The sequence below is a fragment of the Oncorhynchus gorbuscha genome, linkage group LG06 (assembly GCF_021184085.1).
Source record: "Oncorhynchus gorbuscha isolate QuinsamMale2020 ecotype Even-year linkage group LG06, OgorEven_v1.0, whole genome shotgun sequence".
In the NCBI taxonomy this organism is placed as follows: domain Eukaryota; kingdom Metazoa; phylum Chordata; class Actinopteri; order Salmoniformes; family Salmonidae; genus Oncorhynchus; species Oncorhynchus gorbuscha.
Window position 1 is genome coordinate 50,440,638 of NC_060178.1, and position 25,339 is coordinate 50,465,976.

At 42.3% G+C, this 25,339-nt stretch overlaps 1 protein-coding gene across 6 annotated transcripts in view; it reads right to left on the reverse strand.

Moving 5' to 3' along the window:
- Positions 1–25,339, reverse strand: part of LOC124038062 (exocyst complex component 2-like) — a 153,074-nt gene that overhangs the window by 109,590 nt on the left and 18,145 nt on the right. For 5 of the 6 annotated variants that reach the window (XM_046353468.1, XM_046353467.1, XM_046353471.1 and 2 more), the window contains 4 exons: positions 17,933–18,108; positions 10,657–10,833; positions 10,235–10,361; positions 572–685 (listed from right to left, as the gene is read on the reverse strand). In XM_046353468.1, coding sequence (XP_046209424.1) covers positions 572–685; positions 10,235–10,361; positions 10,657–10,833; positions 17,933–18,050 — 536 coding nt within the window. In that variant the 5' untranslated portion in view covers positions 18,051–18,108. Of the gene's footprint in view, positions 1–571; positions 686–10,234; positions 10,362–10,656; positions 10,834–17,932; positions 18,109–19,337; positions 19,343–25,339 lie in introns of all 6 variants that reach the window. The other variant, XM_046353469.1, reaches the window with a different exon arrangement.

Genomic DNA, 25,339 nt, shown 5'->3' on the forward strand with positions numbered 1-25,339 from the left:
TGCCTCGCAAAGAAGGGCACCGATTGGTTGATGGATAAAAAAAATAAATTTAAAAAAGCAGACGCTGAATATCCCTTTGAGCATGGTGATGTTATTAATTACGATTTAGTTGGTGTATCAATACACCCAGTCGTCCTTCCTAACTCAGTTGAGGAGTAAAACCGTTCCGAGTAATGGTGATTTTAAACCGTTCCAGAGTTTAATGGCTGTGATGGGAGAAAACTGAGGCTGAATCAAAAACATTGTCGCTACTCCACAATACTAAATGACAGAGTCAAAGATGGAAGTCTGTACAGAATAAAAATAATACCAAAACATGCAATAACTTTGCAATAAGGCACTAAAGTAATACTCCAAAAAATGTGCCAAAGAAATGAACTTCCTGTCCTGAATACAAAATTCAATCCACTTCTAACCCAAATTGCAACACAAAAAAAATGTGGAAAATGTCAAGGGGTGTGAATAGTTTCTGAAGGCGCTGTAGTTGGGAAGGAGTGCTGTCTGATTGGCTGGTATAGGAGAAAGATGGTAGTGATTGGCTGTGTCTCGTAGACCCAGAGGCCTGACCTACCTGGTGACAGAGTGGTTCTCGATAAGGTACCAAGTAGCTGAGAAGTTCTCGCTGGTGAACTCTCCACTCACACCTGGAAACAATGCCTCCAGATCTTTCAGAGGGACCTTACCCCTGGGGGAGAAAACACACACAAGAGATTACCAAGGAAACCCTAGTAAATATGTATGTTTTATGTCTCCTATGTTATGAACCTGCTGTGGTCCCTGTTTGGTTCAGTTGGTAGAGCATGGTGCTTGCAATGACAGGATTGTGGGGTTTGAATCCCGGGGCCACCAATATTTAAAATGGATGCATGCATGATAAAAGGCATATATTATTATGCTGCAAATTTCCCTTTTTGACAATAAAGTTGGTGTAGATTTGTTCTCCAACACTGAATTAGAGGGAATGCTTACAACTGTACATAGTTACTCAAATAAGAAAGACCATTTATCAGTTACATTATACAAAATAACAATTCATTCCATAATGTGAGAGGTAAGTTGACGTGTTGGGACAAAGTCCTCCAGCGGGGTCAGCGTGAGGCCGTGCCCAAAGAGGAAGGCCCGGGCATGGGAAGAGCAGTGTGTGACGCCACTGGAGAACCCACAAGTTGTTAAGAACGTTTGATCTGTGGTAATGACCCGTGGGCTACACAAACTAAACTCTAAAATGAAACCCACCACCCACCCAGGCTCTACTGTACTGGAACACACTGAGCCCTGAGGGGATAAACACACACACACACACACACACACACACACACACACACACACACACACACACACACACACACGCCGCAGAGCAGAATTATCTCAGTGCCGATCGGTAAAGATGGGTAGTCATGGGAAAGAATTGGGAGAAAAGAGAGGGAGGGTGAAACTGCAAGTTTGATCACCATGAAAGTTTAACGTCAATTAACCTCTCAAAACTCTTTCGTCTCAAAGTTCTCGTGCTGCTTCTTGTAGCGGTGTGGCTCAGTTGGTGTTTCGCTAGCAATGTACAGGTTGCAGACTGAATTCCTAGACCATGTACACACAATAAAAATGTACTCACCGCACCGTTAGGCGCTTTACAACGCGTCGACTAAGTGGCATATTACATTTATACAGTTGAAGTCGGAAGCTCACATACACTTAGGTTGGAGTCATTAAAACTCGTTTTTCAACCACTCCACAAATATCTTGTAAACAAACTATAGTTTTGACAAGTCGGTTAGGACATCCACTTTGTGCATGACACAAGTCATTTTTCCAACAATTGTTTACAGACAGATTATTTCACTTATAATTCACTGTATCACAATTCCAGTGGGTCAGAAGTTTACATACACTAAGTTGACTGTGCCTTTCAACAGCTTGGAAAATTCCAGAAAATTATGTCATGGCTTTAGAAGCTTCTGATAGGCTAATTGACATCATTTGAGTCAATTGGAGGTGAAATGTGTAGACCTCCACAAGTCTGGTTCATCCTTGGGAGCAATTTCCAAATGTTCATCTGTACAAACAATAGTACGAAAGTATAAACACCATGGGACCACGCAGCCATCATTCCGCTCAGGAAGGAGGCACGTTCTGTCTCCTAAAGATGAACGTACTGTGGTGTGAAAAGTGCAAATCAATTCCAGAACAACAGCAAACGACCTTATGAAGATGCTGGAGGAAACATGTACAAAAGTATCTATATCCACAATAAAACAAGTCCTATATAGACATAACCTGAAAGGCCGCTCAGCAAGGAAGAAGCCACTGCTCCAAAACCGCCATAAAAAAGCCAGACTACGGTTTGTAACTGCACATGGGGACAAAGATTGTAGTTTTTGGAGAAATGTCCTCTGGTCTGATGAAACAAAAATAGAACTGTTTGGTCATAATGACCATTGTTATGTTTGGAGGAAAAAGGGGGAGGCTTGTAAGCCGAAGATCACCATCCCAACCGTGAAGCACAGGGGTGGCAGCATCATGTTGTGTGGGTGCTTTGCTGCAGGAGGGACTGGTGCACTTCACAAAATAGATGGCATCATGAAGATGGAAAATTATGTGGATATATTGAAGCAACATCTCAAGACATCAGTCAGGAAGTTAAATCTTAGTTGCAAATGAGTCTTCCAAACAGACAATGACCACAAGCATACTTCCAAGTTGTGGCAAAATGGCTTAAGGACAACAAAGTCAAGGTATTGGACTGGCCATCACAAAGCCCTGACCTCAATCTTCTAGAAAATTTGTGGGCAGAACTGAAAAAGCATGTGCGAGCAAGGAGGCCTACAAACCTGACTCAGTTACACCAGCTCTGGCAGGAGGAATGGGCCAAATTCACCCAACTTATTGTGGGAAGCTTGTGGAAGGATATCAGTGATAAATTCATGAACTTCTTTGAGGAATAGATTATGATTATTAGAAAGCAAATTACGGACTCCTCTTTAAATCTGCGTATTCCTTCAAAGCTCAGTTGTCCTGAGTCTGCACAACTCTGCCAGGACCTAGGATCAAGAGAGACGCTCAAGTGTTTTAGTACTACATCTCTTGACACAATGATGAAAATAATTATGGCCTCTAAGCCTTCAAGCTGCATACTGGACCCTATTCCAACTAAACTACTGAAAGAGCTGCTTCCTGTGCTTGGCCCTCCGATGTTGAACATAAAAAACAGCTCTCTATCCACCGGATGTGTACCAAACTCACTAAAAGTGGCAGTAATAAAGCCTCTCTTGAAAAAGCCAAACCTTGACCCAGAAAATATAAAAAACTAACTATATTGAATGTTCCATTCCTCTCAAAAAATTTAGAAAAGGCTGTTGCGCAGCAACTCACTGCCTTCCTGAAGACAAAAAATGTATACGAAATGCTTCAGTCTGGTTTTAGACCCCATCATAGCACTGAGACTGCACTTGTGAAGGTGGAAAATGATATTTTAATGGCATCGGACCGAGGCTCTGCATCTGTCCTCGTGCTCCTAGACCTTCGTGCTGCTTTTGATACAATCGATCACCACATTCTTTTGGAGAGACTGGAAACCCAAATTGGTCTAAACGGACAAGTTCTGGCCTGGTTTAGATCTTATCTGTCGGAAAGATATCAGTTTCTCTCTGTGAATGGTTTGTCCTCTGACAAATCAACTGTACATTTCGGTGTTCCTCAAGGTTCCGTTTTAGGACCACTATTGTTTTCACTATATATTTTACCCCTTGTGGATGTCATTCGAAAACATAATGTTAACTTTCACTGCTATGCGGATGACACGCAGCTGTACATTTCAATGAAACATGGTGAAGCCCCAAAATTGCCCTTGCTAGAAGCATGTGTTTCAGACATAAGGAAGTGGATGGCTGCAAACTTTCTACTTTTAAACTCGGACAAAACAGAGATGCTTGTTATAGGTCACAAGAAACAAAGAGATCTTCTGTTGAATCGGACAAATAATCTTAATGGTTGTACAGTCGTCTCAAATAAAACTGTGAAGGACCTCGGCGTTGATTCTGGACCCTGATCTCTCTGTCTTTTGAAGAACATATCAAGACCATTTCAACGACAGCTTTTTTTCCATCTACGTAACATTGCAAAAATCAGAAACTTTGTCCAAAAATGTTGCAGAAAATTTAATCTATGCTTTTGTCACTTCTAGGTTAGACTACTGCAATGCTCTACTTTCCTGGCTACCCGGATAAACCACTAAATAAATTTCAGTTCGTGCTAAATACGGCTGCTAGAATCCTGACTAGAACCAAAACATGTGATCATATTATTCCAGTGCTAGCCTCTCTACACTGGCTTCCTGTCAAAACAAAGGCTGATTTCAAGGTTTTACTGCTAACCTACAAAGCATTACATGGGCTTGCTCCTACCTATCTCTCTGATTTGGTCCTGCTGTACATACCTACACGTACGCTACGGTCACAAGACGCAGGCCTCCTAATTGTCCCTAGAATTTCTAAGCAAACAGCTGGAGGCAGGGCTTTCTCCTATAGAGCTCCATTTTTATGGAACGGTCTGCCTACCCATGTCAGAGACGCAAACTCGGTCTCAACCTTTAAGTCTTTACTGAAGACTCATCTCGTCAGTGGGTCATATGATTGAGTGTAGTCTGGCCCAGGAGTGGGAAGGTGAACGGAAAGGCTCTGGAGCAACGAACCGCCCTTGCCGTCTCTGCCTGGCCGGTTCCCATCTTTCCACTGGGATTCTCTGCCTCTAACCCTATTACAGGGGCTGAGTCACTGGCTTACTGGTGCTCTCTCATGCCGTCCCTGGAAGGGGTGCGTCACCTGAGTGGGTTGATTCACTGATGTGGTCATCCTGTCTGGGTTGGCGCCCCCCATTGGGTTGTGCCATGGCGGAGATCTTTGTGGGCTATACTCAGCCTTGTCTCAGGATGGTAAGTTGGTGGTTGAAGATATCCCTCTAGTGGTGTGGGGGCTGTGCTTTGTCAAAGTGGGTGGGGTTATATCCTTCCTGTTTGGCCCTGTCCGGGGGTGTCCTCGGATGGGGCTACAGTGTCTCCTGACCCCTCCTGTATTTATGCTGCAGTAGTTTATGTGTCGGGGGGCTAAGGTCAGTTTGGTATATCTGGAGTACTTCTCCTGTCCTATTCGGTGCCCTGTGTGAATCGAAGTGTGCGTTCTCTAATTCTCTCCTTCTCGCTTTCTTTCTCTCTCTCGGAGGACCTGAGCCCTAGGACCATGCCCCAGGACTACATGACATGATGAATCGTTGCTGTCCCCAGTACACCTGGCCGTGCTGCTGCTCCAGTTTCAACTGTTCTGCCTAATTATTATTCGACCATGCTGGTCATTTATGAACATTTGAACATCTTGGCCATGTTCTGTTATAATCTCCACCCGGCACAGCCAGAAGAGGACTGGCCACCCCACATAGCCTGGTTCCTCTCTAGGTTTCTTCCTAGGTTTTGGCCTTTCTAGGGAGTTTTTCCTAGCCACTGTGCTTCTACACCTGCATTGCTTGCTGTTTGGGGTTTTAGGCTGGGTTTCTGTACAGCACTTTGAGATATCAGCTGATGTACGAAGGGCTATATAAATAAATTTGATTTGATCTGAAACGTTTGACCCAAGTTTAAATTGTTTAAGGCAATGCTACCAAATATTAATTGAGTGTATATAAACTTCTGACCCACTGGGCATGTGATGAAAGAAATAAAAGCTGAAATAAATTACTCTACTATTATTCTGACATTTCACATTCTTAAAATAAAGTGGTGATCTTAACTGACCTAAGACAGGGAATTTTTACTAGGATTAAATGTCAGGAATTGTGAATTGTGAAAAACTGAGGTTACATTTTTTTGGCTAAGGTGTATAAACTTTCGACTTCAACTGTACATATGTATCTCGAAAGAGAGCGATAGAGAAAAAGATAGAGTGATTGAGAGAGAGTAAAAGAGAACTTTCGCAGTCTGTTCAGTTATTCCCTCACCTCCAAACCTGGCAAAGTATCAAAGCCTGCTTTAACATGTATCGGCTCAGCTGCCCTGCTCTACACAGACGGACAGGAAGCACATACGTATACGCTGAGAGAAACCCTACCCAAGTTCAGTAGGCTAACTCAAAATAAGCAGTTACAGTCCTGACTCCGGAAATGATCACTCGAGCATTGCAGCTTGGACGGTGCTAGGACGGTGCTAGGACAGGGTTTGTTACTCTGTAGCATGCGGACCAAAACAAAAAAGGAACACGTTGATGATGACATCACCAGGAAGTGTTTCGCAGACCAACAAGAGGACTTCCTTTAAAAATATATCCTTTTTCAAACAATATAATCATATAGATGAAGAAAACAGACCGACCCAAACATCAACGATATCAAAGCTGCCCAGACCCACATGTTCCTACTGCATCTATCTCCAGTGATTGTAAGACTCTATGACCTCAAATTGAGCTTTACCTCTGTCACCCACACCTTTTCAATATTGAAATAATAATGCATTTGATTCTTCCACAGTCTTAATGATGGAGGATAATTTGATTTCCAGTTTAAGTAAACATTTTTCAAAATGATTGACAAGAAAAGTATGGTCCAACCCATCTGGCATCTCAACACAGCCTCATATGTCATGTGTTGAAGTATGCAGATAGACAGACTAAAAGTATGGTCCAACCCATCTGGCATCTCAACACAGCCTCATATGTCATGTGTTGAAGTATGCAGATAGACAGACTAAAAGTATGGTCCAACCCATCTGGCATCTCAACACAGCCTCATATGTCATGTGTTGAAGTATGCAGATAGACAGACTAAAAGTATGGTCCAACCCATCTGGCATCTCAACACAGCCTCATATGTCATGTGTTGAAGTATGCAGATAGACAGACTAAAAGTATGGTCCAACCCATCTGGCATCTCAACACAGCCTCATATGTCATGTGTTGAAGTATGCAGATAGACAGACTAAAAGTATGGTCCAACCCATCTGGCATCTCAACACAGCCTCATATGTCATGTGTTGAAGTATGCAGATAGACAGACTAAAAGTATGGTCCAACCCATCTGGCATCTCAACACAGACTCATATGTCATGTGTTGAATTATGCAGATAGACAGACTAAGTTGACTTTTTACAATGTAAATTGTCCATCCATAAACATGGACTTTATAGCACTCCCAGAAGGCATGAATAATTTAATCACACTTAACACGACTCCGCAGTTGTACTGTAAAATTTGTGAATTTTGTCTCTTGTCTCTAGTTATGTTCCACCCTCCATGTGCCAGTTATTTTTAAGTTTTGGTTCCAAATAGTTAATATATTTTTCTTAGAGATTGTCAGTTGGATAGGCTCTCTGCAAGGTTTTGTATATCTTACTTATCATAGTTATACCCTTTTCTGGCTCAAATGGGATTCCCTCAACATTGCTCTGATGTCTAAGACTTAAAATCAACATTTTGTGATATACATTTTTTTAATTTCATGTATCTGAAAACGTCTACATTAGTCAATCCAAAATGGCTTTTTTATTTTGTAATGGAAATCATGGTATTTCCGATTACCAAGCCATTTACAGTTTCTATGACTTGAGTTTTACATGTGGGCCAATTTATCGGTGAATTCTGAAAAGCTTTCCAAGCATTGTTCCATAGGGGGTTGTTTTTAAGGTATTGGATATTGTAGAATGCGTTTAATTTTCTTCCATATTGTTAGTGTTCTTAACTATGAAGTTGTTAATGTTCTTAGCTTTATCCTTTGAAAATAGACATATGAAAATATTCTGGGGAAGGGCATGCACATCTTCAATATGCATTTAACAATATTTTAATTTACATTTTTTGTCATTTAACCTGTTTTTAACTAGGCAAGTCAGTTACAATGACGACCTAGGAACAGTGGGTTAGCTGCCTTGTTCAGGGGCAGAACGACAGATTTTTACCTTGTCAGCTCGGGGATTCGATCTAGCAACCTTTCGGTTATTGGCCCAACACTAACCACTAGGCTACCTGCCATCCCAAATATGTCGCAAGTAAAAGCCTTGGGTGGCGAGTTGATACAATTCCAGGTCTGGAAGATTTAAACCACCCTCAGACTTAGGGAGATGAACACTAATTTGCATATACACCACCGTTCAAAAGCTTGGGGTCACTTAGTCCTTGTTTTTGAAAGAAAAGCACATTTTTGGTCCATTAATATAACATACAATTGATCAGAAATACAGTGTAGACATTGCTAATGTTGTAAATGACTATTGTAGCTGGAAACGGCAGATTTTTTAATAGAATATCTACATAGGCATGCAGAGTCCGATTAACAGCAACCATCACTCCTGTGTACCAATGGCACGTTGTGTTAGCTAATCTAAGTTTATAATTTTAAAAGGATAATTGATCATTAGAAAACCATTTAGCAAAAACTGTTGTTTCTGATTAAAGAAGCAATAAAACTGGACTTCTTTAGACTAGCTGAGTATCTGGAGCATCAGCATTTGTGGGTCCGATTACAGGCTCAAAATGGCCAGAAACAAATACCTTTCTTCTGAAACTCGTTAGTCTCTTCTTGTTCTGAGAAACAAAGGCCATTCCATGCAAGAAATTGTCAAGAAACTGAAGATCTCATACAACGCTGTGTCCTACTCCCTTCACAGAACAGCGCAAACTGGCTCTAACCAGAATAGAAAGAGGAGTGGGAGGCCCCGGTGCACAACTGAGCAAGAGGACAAGTACATTAGAGAGTTTAGTTTGAGAAACTAGGGTGGCTACTTTGACAAATCTCAAATAACAAATATATGTTGAACAGTTTTTTGGTTACTACATGATCCCAAATATGTTATTTAATCGTTTTGTTTTCACTGTTATTCTACAATGTAGAAAATAGTAGAAAATAAAGAAAAACCCTTAAATGAGTAGGTGTACTAGTACTGTACCTGAATGTACCTGACTAACATTGAAAACTCAATGCCCCCTTGTTAAAAATATTTTCAGAATACTCTAAAAATCTCTAGATATAAAAAAATAAAGTGGGAAAAAACAGAAATAATGGCTAAAATAAAGTAAAAAAATAAATGACTGCTGTAGAGCATGAGTTAAGTGTACCACAACAAGAGGACTTCTTGTTTGACCTCTCTGTTAGTATAACCAACCAGTGACATCACCACCTGACAAACCTGTTTGACCTCTCCGTTAATATAACCAACCAGTGACATCACCACCTGACAAACCTGTTTGACCTCTCCGTTAGTATAACCAACCAGTGACATCACCACCTGACAAACCTGTTTGACCTCTCCGTTAGTATAACCAACCAGTGACATCACCACCTGACAAACCTGCTTAAAAATCGGTTCAAGACATCATAATCATGATGGGTTTAAACGTATTTAATTACTATAACTAAAAAGGTTGTCCGACTTCGTCCGCTTCAATTCTTCTGGTCAGCTATTTCTAGTTTGAACAGCTAGCCATCGTCTCTATAGTGGACAGAATTGGCTACATTCATTAATGTGATGTGTTTGTGTATTGTGCACTGTGTATGTGTGCGTGTGAACCTTTTAGAGTGTGTTGACTGTACTATGTGGTTATAACATGAAGAGAAGAGCCGTACGGTTTGTTAGTTAGAGCTAACCGACTGTGATATAAGGGTTGTAGTAGCCTACCAGTAGGCCCAGGAAAGTGACCCAGGACATGGAGGGTTTGCAGCCCAGTCCTTCCTGTCCACGAGCGATCACTTGCCCCCTGGATCCCCTGGCCCCTCTTAACCAAACAAACATCAGAGGGCCTAGAGCACAGACATACCAGAACTAAACATTACATTACAGACTGTACATTCCCTGCCAGTCGCGTGGGAGGCAGAAGCCACACCATATGACCTGCCTGCTATGGCCATGTGTGGTGGCTTGCAATCTTTCTATTCTACTGTTTCTTCTCTTCTTTCTCCTTCCTTTCAGGCCATGTGTGGTGGCTTGCAATGTTTCTATTCCACGGTTTCTTCTCTTCTTTCTCCTTCCTTTCAGGCCATGTGTAGTGGCTTGCAATGTTTCTTTCCAAGTCATTCCGCTCTTCTTTCTTTCCCTCTCCTTTAAACACAATTATGGTGTTTCCAGTGCCTTTGTGCAGCAGTTAAAGCCAGTTGTAGCCATTGCTGTGTTGGCATAACATTTCAAACATCTCCACATGGGGATTGTTTGTTTGTTAGACTCAATGACTTACGCCTGTGTGTGTGTGTGTGTGTGTGTGTGTGTCCCTACTTGTCAAAGTCGATGCCTAGCGGATTGCTGGGGCGTAGGGAGAGGGGGGAGATGCCTTTGTAGCGGTCGGTTCTCATGTCGTAATAGTTCATCTCATCCACCCACACAGCAGACTGGTCCAGAATACCTACAGCACAGACACACATAATCGCTGAGAGGACAGCCCAGATCACACACACTCAATTATAGTACCTGGCAGAGCTACTATACAGTTTGTAAAGCAACACAGGACAATAGAGTATGGGTTTGTGGTGTGTTTCCATACTCTATTTCCTAGTTGCCTGAGCTTGGAAAAACTGAGGAAGATTACTCCGTTGCACAAGAACAGACAGTCATTCTAGAGTTCCTCTGACAAAGAGAGATGTGTTTGTAGATTTATATTAGAACTGCCGTGGTTGCCGAGGGCAGAAGGAGTATCTTACCGATCTTCTCAGCCTTAAGCAGTTTGAAGGAGACGGTGGAGGTGCCGTGGCCTCCTGACTTGGTGCTGACGATGATCTCTCCCTTATCGTCTTTGGCTGGGCCCACACGACACACTATCTTACTGGCTGACATCCACTCAGCCGTCAGCAAGCAGTTGTGACCACATATGGACAGACCTGAGAGAGAGAGCGAGAGAGAAAGAGAGAGAGAAGTGAGGCTAATCAAATATATAGGCGAGCTAACAGCAACAGGACAAACAACCAAGTAATAACATGAGAGAAACACAGAGAAAAGGCATGACACATTGACACAAACAGCAGTTTAATAAACCCGCCATTAGGGGTCAAAGTTCAGGCCAGGTCCAGTCAGTCCTGTGGGTGGCCCTGACACGAGTCTCTCACAGCTTCATCATTCTGTCCACACAGAGTGCTGTCACTTCAATGCTAAGTGGCTCAATAAATATCTATTCACTGTACTTTTACACTCTCTGACCCTTCTTCTCCTTGTCAGTGTGAACACTGGAATAAAGAGAGAGCGAGAGACAGAGAGCAAAACCCCTTCCTCTGATTTATCTGACTAGATGGAACTTGAGTGTCAGACATGTGCAATCAAACACCATAAAAGCCTGTGAGAGATGATACAAAAATAACCCTTGAAACAAAGTGTGAATAATAATATGGCCATTAAATTAAAGCACATTTCCTGCCTCTGTACTGGTCATATGCACAAAACACCATTTGTTTTGCTATCTAACTTATACATTAAAAGGGCTAAATTTTAGGCTCTGGGGCCATTCGTGGTCAGAAATAGATCCAAATGATTGGCCAGGAGTCCACAGAATGTGCGAGGCCATGTGTTTCATTTGCGGGCGTCTTGATTTTAATTCTTGAAAATAACACACTGAAATTCTAGGTATATTCTAATTGGTGACATTTTGACAATATAAAACAAGTTGGACATTTATATTAAAATAAATGTAAATTAAAACACATTATGTTCATAAAATGCAGCAAAAAGAAATGGGGTAGTGGAGTTTATTTTTGTTCCACTAGTTAAAACAATTGTGGCCACAGATGCTTAGCTTTTTAAAAAATGTGTTCTGTTTTTAAAGTTCTGTTTAAAAAAAAATTCTGAGAAACAAATTCACTAATTATAAAATATCTTACGCTTTTTTTGGCAATTCAATTCAGATTACATTTAAACAAAACATGCAGTATTTAGATAAAATTATTAACATAAGTATTTTAACCAACAATCTGTTCTACTTAAAAACATTTATTAAACACGCATGTTCACTTATATTCCAATTTTTTGTAGAACATTTCAAAGGCCCCCCCCCCATCTTGGTGGTGTACAGTTTTTTTCTTTTTTTAGCATTTTTTCTTGCAATTCAAACATGTTCTCCATGGAGCGGAGATCCATTTCTACATTTTAAAGCAAATTTCCTGCAATTCTACACATTTTACCATAGAGCTGAGACAACATTTTGCAGTTTTAAGGCTAATTTTATTCAACGCTATGCATTTTGCCATGGCTAAATCTGTGTTCTTACGCACAAACATAACAAAATCAATACTGCTAAATTCATTGCTTTTGGAATTTAATACTCCCTAGCTTTTATTTTGGTTATTGTTAGTTCTCAAAGACTAAATAAATATATAGGTCTATTATCTTTCATACATAGTTTATATCTGGTTTCAGGTGTTGAAGTTTTTCCATGCCGAAAATGTATTTAAAACAATATTATTCTATTTTTTTTACTTAGTCGGCCTTCCCCAAGGATTACAATGGCAGAAGAATCTCTACCAAAGGCATCCAATTCAATATGATTCAGATATCCAATCATTTTCTTCAGCATATAAAATCACATTTTAATGTGCACATTTAGTTAAATGACATTCTAAAATGCTATGGTATTTATTTTTTCACTTAACCAATGTTGATTAAAACTCATTATCTTGGGTGTTTTAAATGCAGTCGGTTAAACGAAACAAGAAAGTCATTTCATCTAATCTAGATTCATAAAAATGTGTTTTCCACTTCATAAAGTCATCAAAAACCCATTCAATTTGATCGACAGCAACAAACAGTCTGTAATGTAAGCAGAGCCTGACCATCGCTGACTGGTCCCAGAGAGTTCTGTGGTAGACTGTAGGCTACGAAGGCTCTAGCCTGGCTCTGGGTCAATTAGTTACGGAGTCCAACTGCGGACGGGTCATAACGGCATGAACTCTACTGTACACAGTCTAACACACTCTCTCTCACACACAAACAAATATCATCAGTGCCAGTGAAAACTTTCACATCACAAACAGAATAATTGAATGCATCAAAAACAACCGCACCAATGAATTCACACACTGGCTCATTTTGAGATGACCATTACAGGAAATGGGAGACGAAACATTCACACACTGGCTCATTTTGAGATGACCATTACAGGAAAGTGGGAGACGAAACATTCACACACTGGCTCATTTTGAGATGACCATTACAGGAAATGGGAGACGAAACATTCACACACTGGCTCATTTTGAGGTGACCATTACAGGAAAGTGGGAGACGAAACATTCACACACTGGCTCATTTTGAGATTACCATTACAGGAAATGGGAGACGAAACATTCTAGGAAGTGATTGGACTGTTGGAAGTCAAATCTAAATAAGAGTGTGTGTGTGTGTGTGTGTGTGTGTGTGTGTGTGTGTGTGTGTGTGTGTGTGTGTGTGTGTCTGTGTGTGTGTGTGTGTGTGTGTGTGTGTCTGTGTGTGTGTTGTGATGGTCATGGAATTTCAGGTGTCATATGTGCACAGTTATCAGCACAATACTAGCGGATATGGGCCTAACTGTCTTGCTCTTGCTGTTGAATAATTCATTAATTGTCAGACACAGACACCCAACCTTCTTTTTTAACAGACATCTATTTAACATAAATCAATAAAAACCTGCATTGTATTATAGAAAGTCTACACAAACTTTGTCTGCTAAAGTGCCATAGGCTAGCGCTTATACGATAAATTACCACTAACAACAGCAACATAAATTGGTAAGAGCAAATATTAACAGTATATCTATAGGGCCATAATAAAACAAAAATAATTAAATATAGAATAAAATGTTTTAGCAATCGGCGACAGCTTGTAAAATGCAAACAATGCATATTGACTTTGTCCGGCTTGAGGCACAAGCGGACAGGGTTAACAAATGTAACCCCACAGTGCTGGAGATTCGCTCTGATGCGGTGTTCCTTGGCTCAAATACACATGCATCTGCGTGCCAGCTTCGACATCAATGGATAGCGAGTCTAGTTGTCTCACCACCAGGTCAGGGGATTATTTATTTGTTGGGTCAGGCTGTTCCTGCAGGTAGTTAGTAGGTTCGGTGTCTGCACGGACTCAGAGGGGAACAGGGGCAGTGTTTTGAACCCTTCGCTTCTGGAGGAGACCTCCTAAATTCCTTTTCTTGGCAGACGGTGGCGCACTCGCACCATCATTCGAGTCATCATCTCACTCAGTTGCAATAGCAGCAATTGCACCGACACCCCAGCTCCGGCGCCCCCTGCTTCCACAATCTTTTTGAAGAGTGCATCTCTCATCTCGTTCAAATCATCCCCTTTGTATCTTGGGTCGAGGAGGGAAGACGAGGATAAAAGCCATTTTATTTCCGTTAGGCTGTACTTGTCCTCAAGAACATCTTCTGGACATCTCCCTATTGAGGCTTTGTGTCAGGCCGGTGTTGTTGGAGAAGCCGGCATGAGCAGATCTCTCTCCCCCCCCCCCAGTAACTGGAACACTGATGAGAGCAGATCTCCCCCAGTAACTGGAACACTGATGAGAGCAGATAACTGGAACACTGATGAGAGCAGACCCCCCCCCAGTAACTGGAACACTGATGAGAGCCCCCCCAGTAACTGGAACACTGATGAGAGCAGACCCCCCGTAACTGGAACACTGATGAGAGCAGATCTCCCCCAGTAACTGGAACACCCCCCCCAGTAACTGGAACACTGATGAGAGCAGATCTAACTGGAACACTGATGAGAGCAGACCCCCCCAGTAACTGGAACACTGATGAGAGCAGATCTCCCCCCCCAGTAACTGGAACACTGATGAGAGCAGTAACTGGAACACTGATGAGAGCAGATCCCCCCCCCCCAGTAACTGGAACACTGATGAGAGCAGATCCCCCCCCAGTAACTGGAACACTGATGAGAGCAGATCCCCCCCCTGGAACACATCATCATCTATCACTCGTGTTAATTTACTAAACTGTAATTACTTCGCTACTATGGCCTATTTATTGCCTTACCTCCTCACGCCATTTGCACACACTGTACATAGACATTTTTTACACACAAAATTTAAGGTCGGAAGTTTACATACACTTAGGTTGGAGTCATTAAAAGTTGTTTTTCAACCAGTCCACACATTTCTTGTTAACAAACTATAGTTTTGGAAAGTCGGTTAGGACATCTACTTTGTGCATGACACAGGTCATTTTTCCAACAATTGTTTACAGACAGATTATTTCACTTATAATTCCCTGTATCATAATTCCAGTGGGTCAGAAGTTTACGTATGCTAACTTGAATGTGCCTTTAAGCAGCTTGGAAAATTCAAGAAAAAGTCATGGCTATAGAAGCTTCTCATTGACTCAAATGATGTCAATTAGCCTATTGGAGGTGTATCGGTGCCTCTTTGCTTGACATCATGGGAAAATCCAAAGAAAATCAGCCAAGACCTCAAAAAAACATTTGTAGACCTCCACAAGTCAGGTTCATCCTTGGGAGCAACTTCCAAATGTCTTAATTAAGGTACCACGTTCATCTGTACAAACAATAGTACGCAAGTCTAAACACCATGGGACCACGCAGCCATCATAACTTCTAGGAGACAGAACGCGAGTTAACGTACTGTGGTGCAAAAAGTGCAAATCAATCCCATAACAACAGCAAAGGATCTTGTGAAGATGCTGGTGGAAACAGGTACAAAAGTATCTATATCCACAGTAAAACAAGTCCTATATTGACATAACCTGAAAGGCCGCTCAGTAAGGAAGAAGCCACTACTCAAAAACCACCATACAAAAGTTGTGACAAAATGGCTTAAGGACAACAAAGTCAAGGTATTGGATTGGCCATCACAAAGCCCTGACCTCAATTCTATAGAAAATGTGTGGGCAGAAATTAAAAAGTGTGTGCGAGCGAGGAGGCCTTCATACCTGACCCAGTTATACCAGATCTGGCAGGAGGACTTATTGTGGGAAGCTTATGGAAGGCTACCTGAAACGTTTGACCCAAGTTAAACAATTTAAAGGCAATGCTACCAAATGAGTGTATGTAAACATCTGACCCACTGGGAATGTGATGAAAGAAATAAACTATAACTATTATTCTGACATTTCACATTCTTAAAATAAAGTGGTGATCCTAACTGACCTAAGACAGGGAATTTTTACTAGAATTAAATGTCAGGAATTGTGAAAAACTGAGTTTAAATGTAATTGGCTAAGGTGTATGTGAACTTCAGACATAAAAAAATATATATTTATTTTGTGTGTTTTCCAAGGGCCTTCAAAAGTGGGACCCGCCAGTTGCCCATCCCTGGCATGTCTCATTCTTCAAACATCGAATAGGCCAATTTCTCACCAGACTGAGGCTGTGATTTGGGAGGTTCAGCTTTTTTTTGTTGCCAGATCTGCAAGAAAAGTGCCCACCAGGGTTCCACATAGGCCTCGAGCCTGTGTACGCTTTTGCTGTTCATGCCTTTGGTGACGATGAGATGGAGATTGTGGCCAAAGCAATTTAGCCAGAGCCAGTTTAGTTGCCTCACTGCAGCCACAATGTTGTCCCGTTGTCTGTGGTGATACAACAGTTTATTTTCATCAAGGGCCCAGTCTAGCCATCCCGAACGCTTTGGCCAGGTTGTTGGCTGTGGTGATACAACAGTTTATTTTCATCAAGGGCCCAGTCTAGCCATCCCGAACACAGGGCTTTGGCCAGGTTGTTGGCTGTGGTGATACAACAGTTTATTTTCATCAAGGGCCCAGTCTAGCCATCCCAAACGCAGGGCTTTGGCCAGGTTGTTGGCTGTGGTGATACAACAGTTTATTTTCATCAAGGGCCCAGTCTAGCCATCCCGAACGCTTTGGCCAGGTTGTGGTCTGTGTGGGATTCCGGCATGTAGGTTGTTTCTTAGCAGTGGGCTTCACTGTCAGACACATGTAAAGACTCATATTTAAAATGTTCCCTCTAAGCTGCGCGCAGTAGCCCGAGACTGCCATGCAGCGTACCTGTTTGATAGTGTTAACTATGTTACCCTTTATTGTGGCAATTGTGATTGAATCAACACAATATTAGCCACTTTCAATGCAACATACAGAAACAAAAACAAACTATGCAAGAGATTTTGTTGTAGGCAGAACGCATCGGAGTAGGATTCTATTGCACAAGACTCAACACAGACTGGTGTGGCATAACCAATCAGAGCTGCAGTAGGCTTATATTCAAATAGACTATTGCCATATATGGATATGTGCCATTTACTTTGAACTGGACTGTGTTTACAGCTGCGGTCGTGAGTAGATGCGCTTGTTTTGAGATCAAAGCCAGAGCTGCATGTAGCCACGTGGGCACATTTTGTTCATCTCCTTTGCTAGTTAGTGAGTTATTAGCCCAGTTATAGATCATTTGTAGTCAGCAATCGGGGATTGATTGCTTCCTACAAGAGCACAAAACATGTACATTTCCTTGAAATTCCTTGAAATTGCTTTGAAAAGCGAGTCAGGTAAAGAGGGTTTTTATTTTTGTCTTAAAGGGGCAGTGTTGTATTTTGAGACATTTATTGGTGTAACAAGCATGTTAGTCCAAGTCATCTGGTTCTCCATCGTCGTTCAATTTGAAACCAAAATGTAGATGGGATGTTACTTTTTGTTTTTTTGCTACGAGAGCCAAAACATTTTCACCTCACTCCTCCGATCTACTGGAGCAATATTAAGGCCAGAGGTGAAGTGCAGTGGACACACCCACCCTATAGAATATAGGTACTAACTATAGTTCCACCTGGTCCTCACTTCTCACCCCACAACCCTCCATTCTTCAATGAAATGACCTTCAAAGATTTTCTCCTATCTGCACCTAGCCCCTGCGCATATAGTGGATTTGGTGATTGTGGCACATCAAAAGATAGTTGGAAAAAGGAGGAAACAGATACAGCCTGAGAGACACACTAAGTGTCTGTGCACGTTTTCATGTATACATGTGTGTGTGTGTGTCGTACCAACGAGGTCAGCGGGACCCGTGCCCAGGTTCTCTCCTCGGATGGTGACCTTGGTCCATGAGGTGCCCTCGTTGGGCGAGATGCCCGTGACCAGCGGGGGCTGGCGGACACGAGACATGGTAGGTCACTCTGATCGTCACGCGTGTGCAGGAACACAGGAAGAATCAGTCAGCAACCTGTGAACAAGGGGCAGCGGGAGGAGAGGACAATAATGGCTATTAACACAGAGATGAGGAGAGAGACAGTTGTAATGTACAGTTAGTTGCATTATTACTTTTTCATGTCTTTATAAATGTATTTTTATAAGACATTTAATACATCTAAAAAAAAAAAGGTTTCTAAGAGGTTAAGTAGGAAGGCTACAACTTCTACACACACAGGAGGACATGAAGGTGCTGGTAGGAGCTCCGAGTCTGAGACCAGACAGGGGGAGAAAAAAGGGGGAGGAAAGGAAGAATGTAAACCTCGGAGAGAAGAATAAATAAACGTGCTCGCCCTCATCGATTCCACATAACCTACTCAATGTGTGTATGAGACTGTATAGCTAGGCCTAGCCTAATACCTAGAGGAGGTACGTGTAATGTGTGTATGAGACTGTATAGCTAGGCCTAGCCTAATACCTAGAGGAGGTACGTGTAATGTGTGTATGAGACTGTATAGCTAGGCCTAGCCTAATACCTAGAGGAGGTACGTGTAATGTGTGTATGAGACTGTATAGCTAGGCCTAGCCTAATACCTAGAGGAGGTACGTGTAATGTGTGTATGAGACTGTATAGCTAGGCCTAGCCTAATACCTAGAGGAGGTACGTGTAATGTGTATGTAATAATGGGGGAGAACATAGACAGTAAAACACCAATCCCCTGCGTAGATGATATGCCAATGTGGAAGAGAAATGACACAGGCCAGATACAATTCTGGAAGAAATGTGCAACTATTAGCCTAAGCCTATCAAAAAAGGAGGAAAACAGGATAGATGTGTTTTGAATGTTTGTGAGAATATCTAAAAAAAAAAAAAGTCAGTATGAGAGGTTTTCACATTTTTTCGCTAACACGTGTGGCAATAAATTGCTGCCAGGGCCGATTGAAAACCTAACTGCTTTGCAAACACTAAATCCAAAACACTAAATCCAAAACACTAAATCCAAAACACGTTCCCCACAAACAAGGCGGGGGATTCACACGGAACAGAGCAGACAAAGCATCCAGGGGTGACGCATCTCATACGTGTAGACTTGTTGAACAAATCTTTCTATACACTTTATACACGTTTAGTTAAGAGCTCGTTGCGTAAAGAGACGTCGTTGCGTAAAGAGACGGGGGTCTGTTAACTCAAATACAGAATAATAGGAATATTTGTCACATGCTTCGTAAAAAACAGGTGTAGACAAATAGTGAAATGCTTACGTGTACTTTTCCAACGATGCAGAGTTGAAGATGGAAAAACAAATACGGGAAAAAAATGTATATAAATAGTGACAAGGAATAAATACACAGTGAATAACAATAATGAGTAAGAATAACATGGCTGTATACAGGAAGTACCAGTACCAAGTGGATGTGCAGGGGTACGAGGTAATTGAAGCAGCCTTCAGAAAGTTAATGTAATGGATCACATATCTGTGTCCCCATGTTAAAGCCTTTTGGGTACAAAAAAAATTAGCATAAATCTAAGTAGCCAATCGTTCGGAGCATTTAATTGATTATTGACTGACGAGGTTGAGGTCAGGGAGGGAGCGAAGACAGAGCAATACTCTAAATGCAGTATCCTTCCTTGACTTATTCCACATGTTGCTGTTTTAAAGCCTGAATTTTTTCTCTCACCCATCTACACACGTTACCCCATAATGCATTGTTTCCCAAACTCGGTCTTCGGGGCTCCAAGAGGTGCACATTTACGTTTTTGCCCTAACGCTACACAGCTAATTCAAATGATCAAACCCTGATGATTAGTTGATTATTTGAGTCATAGGGCATAAAAAAATAACTTTTTAAAATGTGCATCCCTTGTGGTCCAGAGGACAGAGTTTGGAAACCCTGCCATAACGACTAAGAGCAAACACATTTTTAGAAATTGGAGCAAATTTATTGAAAAAGGAAGTACAGAAATATCTAATTTATTGTACAGTACATAAGTACTCACACCCCTGAGTCAATACACGCTAGAATCACCTTTGGAGCTGCTAGTCTTTCTGGTTAAGTCTCTAAGAGCTTTGCACACCTGGATTGTAAAAAATAAAAATATTCAAGCTCTGTCAACCCACTCAACTACGGCTCCATCAATGTAGTCCACAATCATCTCCTTTGTCTTGTTGACATTGAAGGAGATGCTGTTGCCCTGGTCCACACTGCCAGGTCTCTGACCTTGCTATAGGTTGCCTCATCGTAGTCCGTGATCAGACCGTCGTGTCGTCAGCAAACTCATGGGTGAACACTGAGTCCGGGAGGGGACTAGGCACACACCCTTGACTCAAAGGGGATGTAACTTAAGTAGCAGAACCCCCGCTGTCTTGCGCTTGTCAGAGGAAATCTAGGAGCAGGGGCATCTGACATGGAGAAGATAAGAGGTTAACAAGCCTTAAACAAGCCCCTCATCTGTCATTCATCTAGCCCATATGTTTAGGGTGGGAGTCAGAGTGGAGGGGGAATGTGTGTCTTCTTCTGCATAACATGTCTACGACTGTTGTGTTACCTCAACAGGAGTGATTCTATCCCTGTCTTGGGAATACATGTGAAGAGACACACACACACACGAGGCTGGGCAGAATGACAGCTCTGCTCAGTTGCGTGCGAGGAGTCGAGCTGGCGCTGTGTGGTCTGTGTGTATGCGAGAGAGCATGTGGAGGGATCTGTGCTGCGGAGAGGTCTGGGTAGTGTGTGTGTGTGTGTGTGTGTATGTATATATATATGTATATGTGTGTGGTCTGGGTGTGTGGTCTCTGGCTCGGGCCTGGGGAGAGCCTGTTGACGGCTGGGATGAGAAAAGAGCTGCTGTGTTTACTTTACTCTGGGGGCCATGCATGGACATGGGAACACAGCCCAAACCCCTCCGCTCTGTAATACACACACACCAGTCACTGGAAGTAAGGGGTCTAAGTCCGAACCATGAAAAACGTCCCCAGACCATTATTCCTCCTCCAAACTTTACATACGGCACTTTGTTTGGGGCAGGAAGTTCTCCTGGTATCCGCCAAATCCAGATTTGTCCGTCGGACTGCCAGATGATGAAGCGTGATTCATCACTCCAGAGAACGTGTTTCCACTGCTTCAGAGTCCAATGGCGGCGAGATTTACACCACTCCAGCAGACGCTTGTCATTGCACATGGTGATCTTAGGCTTGTGTGCGGCAGCTCGGCCATGGAAACCCATTTCCTGAAGCTCCCGACTAACAGTTATTGTGCTAACGTTTCTTCGGGACTCGGTAGTGAGTGTTGCAAACGAGAATAGACGACTTCTACATGCGACGGGCTTCAGCACGGTCCCGTTCTGTGAGCTTGTGTGGCCTACCATTTCGCGGCTGAGACATTGTTGCTCCTAGACGTTTCCACTTCACAATAGCAGCACTTACGGTTGGCCGGTGCAGCTCTAGCAGGGAAGAAATTTGACGAACTGACTTGCTGGAAAGGTGACATCCTATGATGACGCCAACTTGAAAGTCACTCAGCTCCTTAGTAAGGCATTTCTACTGCTACTGTTTGTCTATGGAGATTGCATGGCTGCGTGCTCGATTTTATACACCTGTCAGCAACGAGTGTGGCTGAATCCACTAATTTGAAGGGGTGACATACGTATATATAGTGAATTTACATGACTGTTTATTTATTTGACAAAAATGCTCTAGGGGGCATTACAGGACCCTATTTTGACTTGTGGCAGCAGCCTACAATGAGAATCACCGAGAAGCCAAGGTAGGCTTCCCAAGTACACAGCACAGTTATTATAACAGTTCACTGAAAGTCACATACAGCACCAGTCAAAGGTTTGGACACACCTACTCATGCAACAGTTTATTTATTTTTTACTATTTTCTACATTGTAGAATTCTAGTGAAGACATCAACACTATGAAATAACACATATGGAATCACATAGTAACCAAAAAAAGTGTTAAACAAATCTAAATATATTTTATATTTGAGATTTTTCAAAGTAGCCACAGTTTGCCTTTATATCAGCTTTGCACACTTGGCATTCTCTCAACAAGCTTCACGAGGTAGTCACCTGGAATGCATTTAAATTAACAGGTGTGCCTTGTTGAAAGTTAATTTGTGGAATTTCTTTCATTCTTAACACGTTTGAGCCAATCAGTTGTTTTGTGACAAGGTAGGGGTGGTATACAGAAGATAGCCCTATTTAGTAAGATACCAAGTCCATATTTTGGCAAGAACAGCTCAAATAAACAAAGAGAAACGACAGTCCATCATTACTTTAAGACATGAAGGTCAGTCAACACGGAACATTTAAAGAAAATTGAAAGTTTCTTCAAGTGCATTCTCAAAAACCATCAAGAGCTATGATGAAACTGGCTCTCATGAGGACCGCCACAGGACAGGAAGACCCAGAGTTACCGCTGCTGCAGAGGATACGTTCATTAGAGTTAACTGCACATCGGATTGCAGCCCAAATAAATGATTCAAAAACGTCAAGTAACAGACACACCTCAACTGCTCAGAGTCGCTGCAAATAAACTACTACTAAAAGGACACCGATAAGAAGGCTTGCTTGGACCTAGACACAGGAGCAATGGACATTAGACCAGTGGAAATATGTCAGTCAGTCTGATAAGTCCAAATTTGAGATTTTTGGTTTCAACCGCAGAGTCTTTGTGAGACGCAGAGTAGGTGAACGGATGATCTCTGCATGTGTGGTTCCCACCGTGAAGCATGGAGGAGGTGGTGTTGTGATGGTGTGGGGCTGCTTTGCTGGTGACACAGCCTGTGATTCATTTAGAATTCAAGGCACACTTAACCAGCATGGCTACCACAGTGTTCTGCAGTGATACACCATCCCATCCCATCTGGTTTGTGCTTAGTGGGACTATCAATTGTTTTTCCAACAGAACAATGACCCAACACACCTCCAGTCTGTGTAAGGACTATTTGACCAAGAAGGATAGTAATGGAGTGCTGCATCAGATCACCTGGCCTCCACAATCACCTGACCTAAACCCAATTGAGTTGGTTTGGGATGAGTTGGACCGCAGGGTGATGGAAAAAGCAGCCAACAAGTGCTCAGCATGTGGGAACTCCTTCAAGACTGTTGGAAAAGCATTCCAGGTGACGCTGGTTGAGAGAATGCTAAGAGTGTGCAAAGCTGTCATCAAGGCAAAGGGTGGCTACATTGAAGAATATAAAATATATTTTGATTTGTTTAACTTTTTTTTGGTTACTACATGATTTGATGTCTTCACTATTATTCTACAATGTAGACAATGGTAAAAATAAAGAAAAACCCTTAAATTAGTAGGTGTGTCCAAACTTTTGACTGGTTCTGTAAATGACACTCTCGGTCAGTTTCTTCTGATCATTTTTGTTGTTAAATCCTGTGGTGTTTATCAAACATCTGCCTACTCATTGGCCAGATGACTAGTGCTTAAGCATTCTCTCCCTCCCTTTCTCCCTCGCTTCCTCCCTTCCTGCTTACGTTCTAATTGGGCTAAAATTGCAGGTTTATTTTACTTGGAGAGGGACTTATAAACAAAGTGACTGCCCCTCCTCTATTTGGTAACTCTGTCACCCCAGAGCCTAGGACTGAGCAATAGGACCAGAGCTAACAAGCGCAGGGAGAAAGGAGTTATCTGGCTAGGCAAGACTGTAGCCTTGCGTTCCAAATGGCACCCTATTCCTAATATATTTTGACCAGAGCCCTATAGTTGTGCACTAGCCTATAGGGAGTTGGGTGCCATTTTAAACACAGCTGTAGAATGGGCTGAATATGAGGAATGGCTTGCTTCATAGGAAGTATACTGTATATTTATACTATAACAGATGAAAATCATATAAGCCTAGGCCCTAGGACATTTACTACAGGACACTTTAAACAATATATACCCCACACTCACAATGCCAGGACACTGTTCTGTTTCAGAAAGAGGCATATGGAAGCTACACAGGTAGCACAATGTTCTGAGAACCATATGGTTCTTTATTGGAATTTCAGCGTAACATTTCCTGCAGGTTTCCTCAAGGTTCTATTTAAAGTAATGTTCTCAAATTGTTCTGAGAAGGTTAAGAAACAGCATTCTTCTGTGGGAATATCTATTTAAAGTCATGTTTTTAGAACATTAAGAAAACTTTCCATAAAAACCACAAGTAAAAAATTGTAACGTTCAAAGGACATTCTAAGAATGTTCTTTAAAAAAAAACACATTCCATTCTCAGCTTCAACAAAACTCTATCTTCCATCTTTAAGTGTGTTCAGGTGTGTTGGCCGCACCCACTAATTTGCCACACTTGAGCTTAATGACTGCTTGATTCCGTTCTCAAAATGTTAATAACGCCTCCCTGGAAACCTTGCAGGGGAATCCCAGTAAAACGTTCTCAGAACCTCCCTGCAACCAAAAAAAATGTAGGCTCCCAGAACAGGCAAATTTTCATTTCCGTTGTCATAACGTTTAAAGAACATTCAGTTTTACCGGTCAGGAAACTTATGGCTTCATTCCCAGAAGGAACACCAAAAACGTATGTTCCCACATCTTCCAAGGCAGTGTGACTGATAATCAGTCTGTCATATTAGCCCCCTCTGAGAGCCTGCAGGGTGCAGTGTGGGTTTTAGGGGTTTGGCTGATTTTCCCCTGCTGTTTAGGCTAATGCACTGGATAGAGGGGGGTGGGTATTCACACGAAAAGGGGGTGACTGTACTTACTGCTCCCAAATGTAGCCCTAAAGTTGTTTATTTAGGTCATCTGTTCCTAAACTTTCGGACTTACAACTTCCAGCATGAGTCCCCCCGTCCTGCTACAGAAGGAATGAGTCACTGTGAGAAGGACTTGTGGCGTAGAGGGCGGTTAGAGAAGGTGGAGGAGGGTCAGAGAGGCATCCCCTTGGCTATCAGGGGGATATCCCTGCTGGAGACAGTACTGGGCTCTTCACAAACAAATCCTGATACTCGCTCACGTTACACACATAACTGTCCTGCTCATTCTGAGCCAGATACTGGGTAGTGTCGAGGTCACCTTTGCTCTGGTCTGAGCTCTATGCTTGTTCTCTTCTTCTCAGCTCCCCATGTGGGAGTGATTGACAGGTGAGAGGGGGTTAGGTTGTGTGTGTGTTATGTGTTATGGTCTGGGCTAGGGGCACAAAGGGACCCTTTCAGACATATCCGTCTGCCCCCCACACTGCCACCCCATCAGTGCTGCTACCACTAAGCCTCTCCCAGTACCCCTCGCTAACACTAACCAGTCAGCCCCC